We start from the raw sequence: 14,441 nt of genomic DNA, 5'->3' as shown, positions 1-14,441 counted from the left end.
TTTGTCCCCCGGAACTTGCTCTCACTCCTGGGTGTCCACCAGGGCTTTTTCTGCTCGCATCTGGATCCCAGTACAACCTGCAAACGGTCCAGCGTCCTCTCCTACTGAAACCCTCGGCCTCCTCCGATTCGGAAAAGAAAAGAGAAGAAGCCTGAAGAAACCCAAATTGTTCCCGATAACTTTCCACAGCCTGCTCTCCTCCCGTGGTTTTTTACTTTTCGTCGAAACTCTGAAGCAGTAGTGAGACTCTGTGATTGTTGCCTTCAGTCTCAAAGAAAAAAAAAGTTTTCCCATGTTTTAACCCCGTTTTTTTTTGTCGCGTCTTTGTGTGTTTTTCAATTGAGTCTGGAACTCGACACTTAACCCACGTACCTGTAGCTGTGAGACGTCCGACGTGAACGGTGTTTTTTCGGTGTCTTTTCTGCTCTCCCGGCCTCTGCTGCTGTGAATGAAGTATCTGTTGAGCCGAAGAAATCAGCGCGTCTCCATGAGGAAACTCGACCGTGGACTCGCTGAAACTTTGTCCTAGCCGTGCACACACTCACACCTGAGCGACTTTAACATTTTTACGGTTTTCGCTGTTAGTCTTCTTATTTTTCTGTCTTCGCCTGGCCCAAAATGAAGAGTTTGTTGGCGCTGTGTGTCGTGTGGACGGTGGTTGTGTTGTCGGTGTCGGGGACCGCGGAGCAAAAGTTGAACAACTGTAATGAAGTTCGTGCTGCCTACAGCTCCAAAGGCTTCAACGTTAACGACGTCCCCAACAAAGGAATCAACGGTGAGCCCCATGTTTATTTATATTTGTATATACAAATATATCTCAAGTTTAACCTTAAAACCCAATGGGTTCTAAAGTAGGGAGCGGGGACCCCCGGTGGGTCTTGCAGAGGTTTCGGGGTGGTCCTAGCTAAGAGAACTTTTTAAGCTAGCAAAGTTAGCTTGAAGAGAGTTTAGCTTAAAATCTGTGAAATTAACTCCAAAATTTCAATCCAAACCTGACATTTAGACAGCTAGCTAACTTTTAACCACACCTAAATTTACAAATGTTTTCCATTTTAGCCAAAAACGACCTAACTGCTTCTTGACACTGCCACAAATAACAACCTCTACAGCAAATGATGAAACGGTCACTTTTATAAATGGACATTTAGTGCTTATTCCAGATTTGATATAGAGGCGTTGTTAATCATACTGACATGCTGCTTTTTTCATTTTCTTTTGGTCCATGTTTTTCCTCAATTATTAAGTAGCAATGAAACATTTGGGAATGCGTTCTTCTGGCTTAGTGCTGCTGGCAACAGTTCACTGCTCCAGTGCGTAAACACAGTCATCATTTAGGAAATACTTGTAGGTAATTCATAACAATAAAGAGCTATAATCAACACAGGCTCTGTTCCGCACAGAAAGAACACAGGCCCATGTTTATTTCCAAGCTTCCTCAGTAGAGACCCCCATGGCTGTGAAGCGCAGGCCGCCGGCAGCGATTTAGTAAACATTCCTGTGCATTGTGGAAAAAAGAGCTTATGGATTTTTCTTTCTCTCCAGGCTTGGCTAATTTATTTATTTATTTTTTAAAATTTTTATTTGTTTATCTCCTAAATCCACCTCCAGACCAGTCACAGGATGCAGAGTGCTAAGTAATAATGGAAGCAGACCTGTTAATAATCAGAGAGGCAAAAAGGCAAATCAATGATGCTAATCATGAGATAAGGCCAAGTAATGGAAACTTTCCTTGAAGGAGGGGGTGGGGGCTTTTACAGTAAATCCTTGAGGGCAACAAGGGGAGGGGTTGGGGGTTGAAATTCCTATGTGCCCTGCATACTTTCACCCACCCCTCACTGCCACTCATTTCCTTTTAATTTTAATGGCACTTAAAATAAATACGCAACATTTGGTGAAGTTAGGTTTGCCAGTTTTGGAGTGGCTTCAGCATGGTCTATGACAGTATAGATGTAGGTCATCTGGGGGGGAAGCTTCTGTCTTGTTTCCCACTTGAAAAAAAAAAATATACATAATGTAGGTTTTGGCCCTCATAAAGAGCTTAATTAGCAGAAAAGCTATTTTTACGACTTGGATAACTGTTTTTGGCGAAGTGCTCACAGCATTATTCCATCTGACTACCAGTGCCAGTGTGTATATGTTCTCTTTATTATCATAAAGCCCTTTATGAGTTTTCTCATTTGCATACTAAGAGGATGTGCAGATCATCTTTTTTCTTTTGGGGCCACAGTGGCTCATTAGAATTTGAGTTGGGTGTAGCTGTCAAAGAGACAGAAATTTGATCCCAAGTTTCACACAAGTCTCATAGTCTTTTTTTTTTTTTTTTTTTTTTTTAAGGTTTGTGTGTGGGTTTTGTTTTTTTGCTTCCGTCTTTGTGATGGTAAATGTCATTAGGATTACCTCAACACGTCTGTGTCGGTCAGATTTCATTGTCTTGCATCCCTGGGTTTGAAATGATGTGAATGAAAGCTTGTCCAGGTTTGTGTGCTACATACACACACGTGGCTTTTCCTTACAATAGTTTGCCGGTGTATGTCTGGGTTTTTAGGCAGGGCTGACCTCAATGAGCGGCTCTTTGTCGCTGATAGAGACTGAGATAATTGATCCATAGAAAGCAACAAGTTCTGCTGCCACTAGAGTCCCCCCCCCCCACCCCAGTTACAAAAACACTCTTGATATGTTTGGTATTGTTGGGAAGGTCCAAACGTAATTTTTGTCAGTGCTTCTGTACCTTCTAGTGTGCCACAAGTCTTAAATCTTGCACCTTGTTACATTGATAAATGGATAAAGCAACTGTTCTACTATTACTAGTAAAGCATGTCAAGCAAAGTTGACATGCTTTAAAAATGATGCACAATCTCAGTCAGTTGTCACAAAACGAGTTTTTGAAATGTTTGATTTGTGCATCACAAATCAGTTTCGCGGAATATGAGTGTTATTGGTGGGATTCAAAACTTGCCTTTTGTAACCGCAAGCATCTTGTGTTATTGTTGGCAGCACGGAGATATGAATGTTTGTTGCCATTGAAATTACTGTCAGCCTGAGCCGAAGCCAGACTTGAGATTCAGTAAAGATGTTTTAATGCCGTAAAACTGAAATGGAAACCCTGCTTTGGCGTAGACAGAATTAAGTGGTGCAGAGGAAGAGCAGGCTCACTCGGTAAATTCCTTTCTGATCCCATAGTATCAGTCGTTTACCACTCACGTGAAAACGGTTCAAGCCCCGTTTCCAAGGTTCCTGTCTTATGGATGATGATTTGTTTATGTCCCGTGGTTGGATACTTCACTGAAATGGGAAATAAATTCGATTTACTCCCTTAATGATGACAGATAAATAATGCTGGTAATTGCACAGGATGTAAATGGTGGTTTTGCTGTCTGACTATATCTGCTAATAATAGTTTAGTTCCCTTTACAGTTATATTTGATACTGTGATAAATTGTTAACAGCATTTCCTGTAAAGCTGTAATAGGACCATCTCTTTAGTGGTTTGGGCCATGTCAAAGGCTACCCAAAGCAGGGTCAGACTTCACACTTCATTTAAAAGAGTGGGGGCGTTGGTTAAATCTGTTTTGATTTACTCTGGCTGTCAGGCTTCATATCATGCTTCAGGTATGGGACAATAGCAGAGTTCAAAGAGAGGAGGGTCGTTTTCCCTCCTTTCAGTGCGTGGAACATCCTCTTCTCATAATCAGCTCAGTGCATTATGGCTGAAACTTAAGGCATGCATGACCTCAGCGCGTTGGCCTCTCGGTAAGCTCGAGACATTTTGCAGTCTCACATTGTAAGGGCTACCCCTCCTCCCTTAGCTGGTGGCAGCACGCCCCGCATCATTACAGTTAGGGGAAATGGCAGGTTGTGCTGCTGCAGCGACATTCTGCAGATAAGATAAGAGCAGGAAACTGGGGCGCACACACACGGTCTGCAAGTTTTTATGGTGCAACAACCAATATTGGAGTGGCTCTGCTCACTAGACTAGTGCCCCAGCATTTCGCGCTTGTAATAATTAACCAATAACGAACCCGTCAAGTGTCTCAAGGTCAGACTCGTAAAACCAACTGGCAAGTGTTGTCATTAAGAATCACTTCCACAGTTTTATAAAGTGTTATTGCTTCCAAGAAAAAGAAACTGTGGGAAATGTCAGTGCAAAAGTTTTGTTGGCACTGTCAAATATAGCACCCACCCACCCCCTAAAAAATAAAAGTTCCTGCTTATACTTTTATCTTCTATGGTTAAAATCACATGCACAGTGTGCATTGCCAAAAGTCAACAAACCTGACTTCTCATAGCAAAGTGTTACCAGTCCAAACATCAAAAATACTTGTAGAAATCGACCTGTCTTGCATCTCTTGCATGGCAAAGAGTTGGAGGAATGCAACATCAAGGGTTCCACAGGGACACAAGACATTGAATTAATGAATTAATTGTTATTAAAATGTCAAACTTTAAGTTTTAAAATCTAAGACCTAATACATGGGAAGTTGGATTTTTTTAAAACATTTTTAAAAAAGCAGAACACATATTTTAGATTGTGGTCTGGGTGCTAGTTGGCAATGACATAGGGAAGGGCGAATTCAAAGAAAATTGGCTATGCAACAAGTATTCTGTGGCATGGCTGCAAAATGTGAAACACAACATTTTTTGTAAAGTTTTGTTTCAGGCTCTGCAGGCTGGGAGTGAAGACCATGATTCTGAAAATGCTCATGGTTGCTGTTCTGACAAGGCGGCTCACATCAGCAAGTTTATATTAGCATCATTAGCTAACAAGGAGGCGTTTGTCTTAATGTTGAGCGAGAGCCTCAACCAAACCATAAAACCAAACCACTGATGTTCCTAACCCTAAGTAATTGATCTTTTCATTTTCATTTTTAATCCTTAATCTTTGCTTAAAAAGACTTGTTAGATTTTCAGACCTTTCCCCCCCAGAGGCAGCATGTTTTTTTGTTTACTTTGAGAATATTATAGGTCCCCAACTGATTGAAATGTAGGCCACTTAATTAAAGGTTTTTCCTCCCATGGCAGAAGAACCTCAGGCAGGCCATATAAATACATAGCTATTTGGCTTTCAGTTCTCACATATGGAACTGCAGGCTGCATCCTTTGAAAGATGCATTTGCTGTGAAATGCTTCATTTGTTCTTTCCTGAATGGTACATTAGAGAAGTACATGCTTTTAAGTCTGTTATTCATTTATTTATTTATTTTTAAAATCGGGTATGGAGGGATCAGATGGATTCAGGTGGTGTGCCAATCAAGAAACTGTCTGTAGGCCCACCCATAGGTGTGGTTACAGCCAACAGAAAATTCACACATCTAAGTCTGACTCATAGCATTTACAAGGAACCACTTATAGCTCTTTAAAGCCACATTCTTGCTTGGATCTAGACTTGGTGAGCATAAAAAGTAATTTAAATGCATTATACACCTATCTAGGTGTGAGTCTAATAAAAACCTTATCTTAAGTGTCCTTTTTGCCCCTGGAGGAATAAGCTGCGTAAACATTAATATGTGAATGATTAGTTTGAAAATGTGTGCAGGTTGAGATTACATAAACAGTCCTGCATTGAAGCCAAAGCTTGCACAGTAATCTCTGATAACATCTTTTTAGCTGCCCCCCCCTCCCCCCCAGCCTTGCTGGGTGTTTAGTTGAGGGTTAATATTTGTAAAATGACTTGCATTAATCAGGCTTCATTGCTGAAGTGTGTTGCTTTCATTTGGTTGCACGAGGATGTAAAAAATCTTCTGTATTTGTGACTAATTGTTGATGGTGAACCCAAGACTTCCAAATCATGTGGGCTCAAGTTCATGACAGCAGCCTTTGGTTGCTGCTGATCAAATGCACTCATACTATAACAGTTCCTGTTGCTGTCTGCAGTGAATTTGTAACATCTTTTGCCTTACTGTTTGACTCACCTTGGGGATAATTGAGTTTATGTATCATGAGGATGAGGTCTTGTGAATCGGGGAGGGGTTTGGGGGGGTGTCCCGGCTGTGAGTTTGAGCACCCAGATGGGGCCAGAGGAGGAAGGGAGGGTGGCTGCACGTGCCTGCCAGCTCTTATCAGTTTCCTGCTATCACAGTGTGGCAGCTCTGAGATCAGGGGTTCTCGTGGTATCCCGTTCCACTCTGCCAGCAGCATTTGCCTTATCATTGCTCTAAGCAAATCAACATATCACAGTGTATAAAAATATTCAGGCTGAGCACAGAAGCGGCTTGGGAGTGCTGACGAAAGTACCTGGTTTTGTTGTTGTGTGGATCTTGTGAATTCAAGCCTGTTTTAGTCTTTGGGTAAGAACCACCTTCAACAACACTGGAATGTTAAGTTTCTCTCTTATGGTCATTTAGTATGCTGCAAGTGTAGCATCACATCAATAGCTGTGTGTGTGCGTCGACTCGACGTTCGTAATTCCAACGCTTTGCATCCTTTGCTTTGGTCCCCACAACCCCCAAATGGCCAAGTGAGCGACAGATCAGTGGGGGGTGGATGCTCTGTGTGGGAACAATTGAGCACCCCCTTTTTAGGCCAGCCTGCCTCCCCCCCTCCTCACCACATTCCACACCGGACCACCAAGACCTGCACACAGGAGTCCCGGAGCTGGGAACACACGGCAACAAAGAGAGCACTGGAGGGACTGACTGAGGCATGCAGAGAAAGGGAGAGATTTGACTGACAGGACAGAGTTTTGTACCCGAGTCCACTTGAATATCCACAAGTGGTGGGCTAGACGGGAGCCAGAGAGTGGTTGGGAATGTGTGACACAGGCTCCTTGAATCCAGGGAGGCAACTGGATGCATGTGAATCATCCTCGGTTGGCCATATAGGCCATGTACAAGTCTACATCTAGCCTGCACCACTTAGTAAATCCCTCTGAGTGCACGTGCCTGTTGAGCACAATACAAGGTTTTAAACAAGCGCCTCACAGTACATTTTTGGCACCGGAGGCCACAGTTGAACATGACTGTATCATTTGGTGGCTCTTGGCCTTGTGCAAACTGTGGGGAATCCTGATCTGGCCTTGCGGTTTTCCGTATTTTGATTTGAGAGAGATGACCCCCCCCCCACCCACCCACCCAAAAACGCCTTGTTAACACATCCTGTTTGCTCGCTGTTTAAAAAAAGAAAAAAAAATCGACTGTGCCTCTTCTCTCCCGACTGACACATCAGATCATTTTCTTCTCCCGCCGCTCGCCGTTTTGCAGCTCCTCTGGGAGGTTTTGTTTCACTGCTAGTCTTTCCCATTTCTCCCCTTCTTGTTCTTTTCTTCTTTCTTTTTCTTCTTTCTTTTTCTACAGTCAGAAGTGGTTCACTGGCACTTTCCTGCCTTGCAGCCCACCTGGCTCCCGTCTAGTCTGCTTTTACCACTGTTGTTCGCTTGTCCTGGAAGGATTTTATATTATGTGAACCCCAAAACTAAACCACATTTCTTGTTATAGCTTTGCGCATGCTTCTGATGGTTAGGGAGGCACCAGTAAGACGTCTCCCAGTATGAAAATATGTTAAAAATTTAGCTTGTAGTGTGAACTGACGTGAAATGATGCTTTTAAACCCACAAGCTGAGGAAGTTTCTGCTGTGAAAACACACAAATGTGGTTGTCTGTGTATAAAGACAAGCACTTTAGGCTAGTTGTGTGGATGCCCTCAAAGGCATCCACACTATTGAGTTCCTGTTTCTCTTTATTCTTTATCTTTTCTTCATCTTCAAGTTGCTTCCGTACGTTTTTCGGCGCTTAACTACTCCCTAGTTTTTGTGCTATTTTCACCGTTCAAATCTTAAAAAATTCTGCTCTTTCTGCTCTTTCCTGCTATGACTTTTGGTGCTTATAACTTCTATACTTTTTGAGATATTGAATTTTTTTTGCAATATTTTTTGCCCATTTCTTCCACATTATCAGTGGGGTCACTGATTTTCCTTGCCGGGTTGACCTAGGTTTTAGCTCAGTGAGATGAGCAGCCGTTCTCAGACTGGGAGGCCCAGGTTCAAATCCCGCTTATGGCAACATTTCATTCAGTTAACAGTTAAACTTTTTTAACTCTTTTCAACACAAATTTCAGCTTTTTCACCCCTTTTCAGCAAAATTTTCAGTTTTTTCTGCTGTTTTCAGAAAAAAACTTTTCAGCAGAAATTCTGCTGATTCACCTCTTTTCTGCAGAATCGTCAGCCTTTTCACCTCCTAACAGCATAATTCTCAGCAGCTTCTGCTCATTTCAGCAGAATTGTTAGTCTCTCCACCTATTCTTTGTGAGAATGAGTTTGGCTCAGTGAGATGAGTAGCCCCCTTGAGACCAGGAGGGCCAGGTTCGAATCCTGCTCATGGCAACATTTTTTTTTCACCACTTTTCAGCAAAAAAAATTCTGCTTCTTCACCTGTTTTCAGCAGAATTTTCAGTTTCTTCACCGCCATGCAATCTTTTGCAACTTTTCATGTTTTTTTTGCTATTTTCAGCAGACAGCTTCAGCGTTAAGGCATCCACACAGCATTTTCGCAGGAAATGCAAATTTTTCTAGTTTTGGTTTGCTGTCAGATCACTTGAATACCTGATCTGTATGCTTTTGGGTTGTTTTATCACAGCTACTCTCTCACCACCTCAGCCTGTCTCTGCCAGTTGACTCCAGGCTTCTAAGCTGCTGCTTCTGCCACTTTTTTGTCTTTCTGATATTTGAGCTGCCGTTTTGCTGACCACTTGGTGACACCCGGCCAGCTGTGAGGAGTGTGGTGCAGGGTCGCTAGCGCTGATCTCAAACTGCAGGGGTGGAGTGTGGACACCCCCCCCCCCCCCCCTTTCCCTGTCTCCAATCACTCACTCAAGTCATCTCACCGCGTAGCGTGGAGTGTGGTTAAGATGTAGGTGTAACTCGACCAAGGTTAATTGATTTCCTCTGAAGCCACAGCGGGCTTGATGGCCCGTGTTGATAGTCATGATCGTCATTAGGATTTGTGTGACACCACCAGAGGCCTGTGCGGTTGGAGAAAGCTGTGAGGGAGCGAAGCCAGGGACTTGCCTGGGTGTTTGGGCTGAAACCCCAGTGCTGGGTGCAGGCCAGAGGAGCTGTAATCCTTGCTAATTACTCCCAAGGCCTGCATCAAGACTCCCACTGACATGGCAGTCAGTCACTTAGCTCAACTTTCCAAACTGCAGTTAGCTTAATAGGTTTCCTAATATTTACCCATTCTCTTTCCTTGTGCGCTGCTCGCTCTTGGATTTATTTTCATATAAATTATATTGTTTGAGATCAAAAAGGTCTTTTTTTTTTTTTTTTTTTTTCCCTTGGGTAATCACCCCCCAAAAAAGCAATAGTCCGATTTTTGGCTGCTCGGCATAGCTTTGTGAACTTGATAAGTTCGCACCACGATAAAAGCAGGTTTTGAAAACATGAAGGAGACGGCGGCAGACGTTCTTCTGGCTGAGGCCGGATAAGAGAGCGTGATAAAAAACATACACATAAAAGGATCGAATGCTTTGCTAAGTGATGGCTGCAAATCATTTGGTCAGTGTGTGCTTTGTGGGCAGAAAAATTACTCGTTATGTGGGAATGCAAGACGGCGCGCCAGTGGTTGAAATATTGTGAATCACTGAAACAGCAAGTAGCTTTGATTTATCGACCCATTCGGTGCACATCATCATGAACAGACTGAGCCATCCATGACTGAGAACCATTAAAGCATTGTACCCCAAGGTTTAGTCTTTCTGCTCCTTTTGACAGTCGGCAGTGAGTGCTTCTCTTCCCAACGCCTCTGTTGGGTGTCCAGTTTCGTAAGGCCCAACAGGTATATCAGAATCTTTGTTGCCCCCCTTTGTACCTTTGAGCTTCCAGAAACTTGATCTCGTACCTGACCTCATTCTGCCTGGGGGGGGCTTCGCCGGGCCCCGTCCTGCCTCAACATCTGGTGGACTTCAGCTGCTTTTTGAGGTCTGTTATAAACATTGTCAAAGAGCTCCCAGTCCTTAGGAGTGGTTCGTTGGGTTTCACTACCAACCATGAAATGTATTGTTTGCATGTCAGGTCTTTTAAGAGCCCTCATATGTTTCGAGAAATTAGATGTTTTTTGTTTTTTTTTGGTTTTGTTTTTTTGAGTGGCAGGGCGTTAATTTGTGCGACTTGCACAGTGCACATATTGCATTGTGTATTGTGTGTGAAGCACATCTATTTGTAAGCTTAACGGTAGTCCATTTCTCTGACAGCACAACAGTGTTTGTGCAGGGTCCCCTGGTAAAGCACTTGGCCTTAAGTAAAGAGTGTTTTTCATCTTCTCCTTTAAAGTCTGTTTTCATTTGTGTGCCATGAGTCAGTGGAAAGATGGAGGGCTGATGTATAGGGACAAGCAGCCCCCGCTCTTCCCTTGTGATAATCACGCTGTGCTGTAACTTGTTCTCTCCATTTGTCTGCAAACCTGCTGCTTGTCTCTGCAAATCTTCAACATAACAGTCTCGCTCTCTCTCGCTGTAACTGCGTCACATTTCCTCGCACGTGTGCACACGCAAACACTGACCAACTAAAGCGGCAAGGTGGAATCTGTAGTTAAAGCAGTGGGTCTAATACTTCAAATCTGCGGCTCATCAAAGGCAGCATCACCTGAGAGATAGATGTGGGGAAGGTTAAACGATTAGACCAGTTGTTAATGTGAATCATTGCCTCCAACGCGTGCTGATAGATGGTGCAGTTGTTGAGGAAGGTTCCCAGCAGAGTGATGGTAGGAAGGAAAGTTTCTTGATTTACTCGCAAGTGTTTTGTGTTGTCTTTTCTTTTATGTACGAGTCTGTTCTCTGTGCATCACTTGACACAGATATGTCAAAAACCAGCTGGCTAAACGGAGCTGAGTAGCAGTCACGCCGCTGAACCGGGGCTGATTTATGGACGGGAGGTTTGCAGAAAGTAAAACAAGTTGCAGAAAGTTTGTGCGGCGCACACTATGAAAGTACCCCAAGCTAAATCATATCCTGAACCAAACCACTTCTGTTTGAACTATGAATTCCCCATAACTATGCTAATATGAATTATGGCTTCAAGCGCCCTCGTGGTTAGAGGCTAAACTCGCAGTTGTGTTGGAGGCTTGACCTTTCTGTCTATAATCTAATTTCAGGGCAGTTATGACCGTGGTTTGACCTGCGTGCTTCTTTCTGGGCCAAATGTTGAACCGTTTTATTCTAATTTAAGAGCATTTAATTTAAAATGGGCTTTTTAAGCACTAATGCCTGAACCCGTTGAATCGGTAGCTCCCTCACAAGTTTCCCCTCCACGTGCACAGTCTTTAGTCAGAACATATAGCCATTTGCATGTAGTGGTCAGGGATTCTAACAGGTTTTGCTTGAACGTGTGCATATAAAGTCCAGCAGGTGAACTTGCAGAGCAGTTGCAGAACAGCGGCTGGAATTTGGTTTGACTTGTTAAATGCACTTGGGGAAGTTAAGAAGCGAGCTGAAGTCCTGACAAAGCAGTGACCTGGGAAGTGGTGTAGGCAGGGAGCCTTTGTGTGGGGAGACAAAGCCGGAGATGCAGGGCTGGGATGGGAGAACGGGGGAGAGAAAAAAAAAAAAGGCCGAACCAGAGGCCAGGGCAGTGTTGAGGAATCTCCCCAGGGGCTTCTGGGTAAATGTTCATGGATGACAGCGTTTTGGAATGTTCACAAATGGAGAGTTTTAATTGGCCCGAGGCCCCGACTGGTTTAGTAATCAGAAATGGACTCTGGTGGCAAAGGGCTCCGATTTATGGATCCCAGTGTGAGGTTTGTTTGTTAGGTCGAGAGCCATTAAGAGAACAACTTGCAAGCTGGGCAAAATCTTGCAGATTTTAGCGCAGATAAAGACTTAAATGTGACATTTCTTCACTCTAAATAGGAGCTGGGCCGTGCTCTGTTTTTCTGCTGAGGTGGCAGGTGGCATCTACTGCTTTTGTTTTTGTTTAAAAAAAAAAAAAAAAAAAAAAAAAAAAAAAAAGCAGTAGATGCATTTTAGGATTTTAATGAATTTTTGCTCTCGCACCGCAGCAGTAGCCACATATTTATTTATTAATTTTTTTTCTCATCCTCACACTGATGCCACGTGACAAGTACATTTTGGCAGTTTGGTGTTTTCACAGCTGTGCGGTGGAAGAGATTTTAATTCTTGATTTATTTAAGGAAACATCATTTTACACAGTTATTATCCAAAGCTCTGTGGCTGCCTGCGAAGCTCTGAATATTCACTCCAGAGAGTACTCCGCTAAACCTCAACTTCCTCCCTCACAAATGGATGGTGAACATTGTTCTAAGTGGAGTAAATCTTTCATGTCACAGGCAGTGTTCGAGTTTCCCAAGCTCGACACTAGTGATCAACTTCCTCCCAGTAGTGACAGTCTGTGTGACTGTAGTCTGCATTAATCTCCGAGGCTGAAACGACATCGGAGCCTTGACTCGTCATGTGAATGATGGTCGCTTTATGGTCAGCTGACTAACAGACTGAGTTGTTGTTACTCTACATCTTGTTAACCTGCTGTGAGTGAAATCAAAGCTTCCCAATAAGATGAACAAGAAGGCGGTCCTTCAGAAGATGCTTGGCAACAATGAGCTAACCTGCAGTGTGATGCTGAGTGTTATGTCATGCGGTCAGCCTGAGATGGTTGTTGGGTTCTTTTCCTGCAATAAAGGTGAAAAAAAAAATCTCCAAAACTTACACGAATAATCCTCAAAGTTAAAAAATAATAATTGGATACAGCCCTGCTATAGAGACAACTTATTGCACATATTGAGTAACAGATCAACACAATGCAGTTTAGTGTATAATGTAGAAGTATTGTAATACATGCAGATTTTGTCTAAGATGAATAACTTCATGAAGATGGTGATCCTGATGAGGGGAAACCTTTTGTTCCAGGCACGTTTTCTTTTTTTGCAGATGCTTGGATTTAAGTTTGAAATGACTCTCATAAAAGATTTTACCGCTTAACTTAAATTTTTAAAGCCATTGCCCACTTCAGTTGCATCCTTTACAAGCTAGAGGGTAGTTACGAGAGCTGTGTGTGTGTGTGTGAGTGAGTCATGGGTTAGCTGGAGCCTGTCTCCAAAAACTGCCACTCCCTGTGAGGAGCCACAGATCTACAGTATGTGTTGTAGTGTCTTCTTTAGAGCAGATGTCCGGGTCAGTGGTGCTGCGGTGTCTGTTTGTAGAGCAGACGGGATTTCTGTGCAGACACTTGACTTGACACACAGATTATGATCAGCTGTGTTCGTTAGCTTTGCTTCTATGCAGGTGTTGACGACACCTCTTGAGTAGAACCACGTTAAACAATCGTTTCTTGTCCATCAAGTGCAGAATTAGTTGGTGTGGTTATCAGCAATTAATTGAATCTCCTAACTTCACAAACAGTGGATACAGGGCAGCATTTCTACCCACCATTTTGTTGAGGCTTGTGACTTCAGATTCAGAATTCCCCTCCCAGCACATTCAGAATCTCTTGGACGTCCCTAATGGTGCGGGACCCAAAAAGCATTATTGGTTTGGCCAAAGCTGCCATAAACTTGTCATTACTCTATTTTTGTAAGGGCTGAAGTGTAGAAAAAGAGTAGGTGGAAATATCGCCCTGCCCTGATGATCTCCATATGAACAGCCCAGTCTCTAATAATGGTTTCCGCTTACAGCATAATGTTGCTGAACATTTTCTCCCTTTGCGGTAATTCAGCTGAAGCTCAGTATGTATTCAGGATATTAGAGTATACGTTTATCGTCGCTTTCTTCTTCTTCTTTTTTCTTCCTTCTTCTTTCTTCTTCTTCTTTTCTTTCTTCTTCTCTTCCCAGTTCGTGAATGTGATGGTAGTAGTGTTTAAGCTTAAAAAGGGGGCACACTTTTGATATCTGGACAGTAATTACTTTAACGTAATGGTCACCTTGCAGACATGAATAGGTTGACTCCTCAGAAGGGAACGAGGAAAATCTGGATGTGGAAAGTGAACCAGAGACATTCCCCCTCCCTTCCTGAACTAGTGCTGGCATGATGCCCTTCAGCAAGTCTGCGGTTGTACTGAGTAGCAGGCAGTGAATGTTTGTTAACCCCCCATCCAAGCTCTAAACAAGGTTTGATTAAGGCTTGGTTAAAGAATTTCTTGAAAAGAGTTTTTTTTCAGGTTTGTGTGGGTTTTTTTTTTTTTAAGCACTTTTCCAAGCACTTATCCAAGCTGTACTGTGAAAAATCATGGGATAAAGTAACACTAGACTGATGTCATGGCAGAGACTGAATCGCTAAGCCTTGCACAGAAAACATTCATTCCATCATTTTGCATAGCTGTGAGGGTGTAATTTCAAAATGCTCGCTTCCCAAAGTAATTAGGGAAAGCTGACTTTAAAAGCGAAGCATTTTTTTAGTCTGTACTGATTTATTTAGTTCTGCATTAAGCGCAGAATTATTAGAATTCTTTCGAACATTGCATTACAGGCTGAGAAAACTAATGGATCAGTGACGAATGAACGAATGA

At 42.9% G+C, this 14,441-nt stretch overlaps 1 protein-coding gene across 1 annotated transcript in view; it reads left to right on the top strand.

The window, feature by feature from the left end:
• The first annotated feature begins 25 nt into the window (after positions 1 to 25).
• gpc4 (glypican 4) overlaps positions 26 to 14,441 on the top strand; it is a 30,260-nt gene continuing 15,844 nt past the window's right edge. Inside the window, exon 1 of the mRNA XM_031751393.2 lies at positions 26 to 775. Within this exon, the coding sequence (XP_031607253.1) occupies positions 619 to 775 (157 nt within the window). The 5' untranslated portion in view covers positions 26 to 618. The remainder of the gene's footprint in view (positions 776 to 14,441) is intronic.

The sequence above is a fragment of the Oreochromis aureus genome, linkage group 2 (genome assembly GCF_013358895.1).
Source record: "Oreochromis aureus strain Israel breed Guangdong linkage group 2, ZZ_aureus, whole genome shotgun sequence".
NCBI classification, from domain to species: Eukaryota; Metazoa; Chordata; class Actinopteri; order Cichliformes; family Cichlidae; genus Oreochromis; species Oreochromis aureus.
The sequence above is the reverse complement of the archived record's forward strand: the minus strand, read 5'-3'. Positions and strand labels throughout refer to the sequence as shown.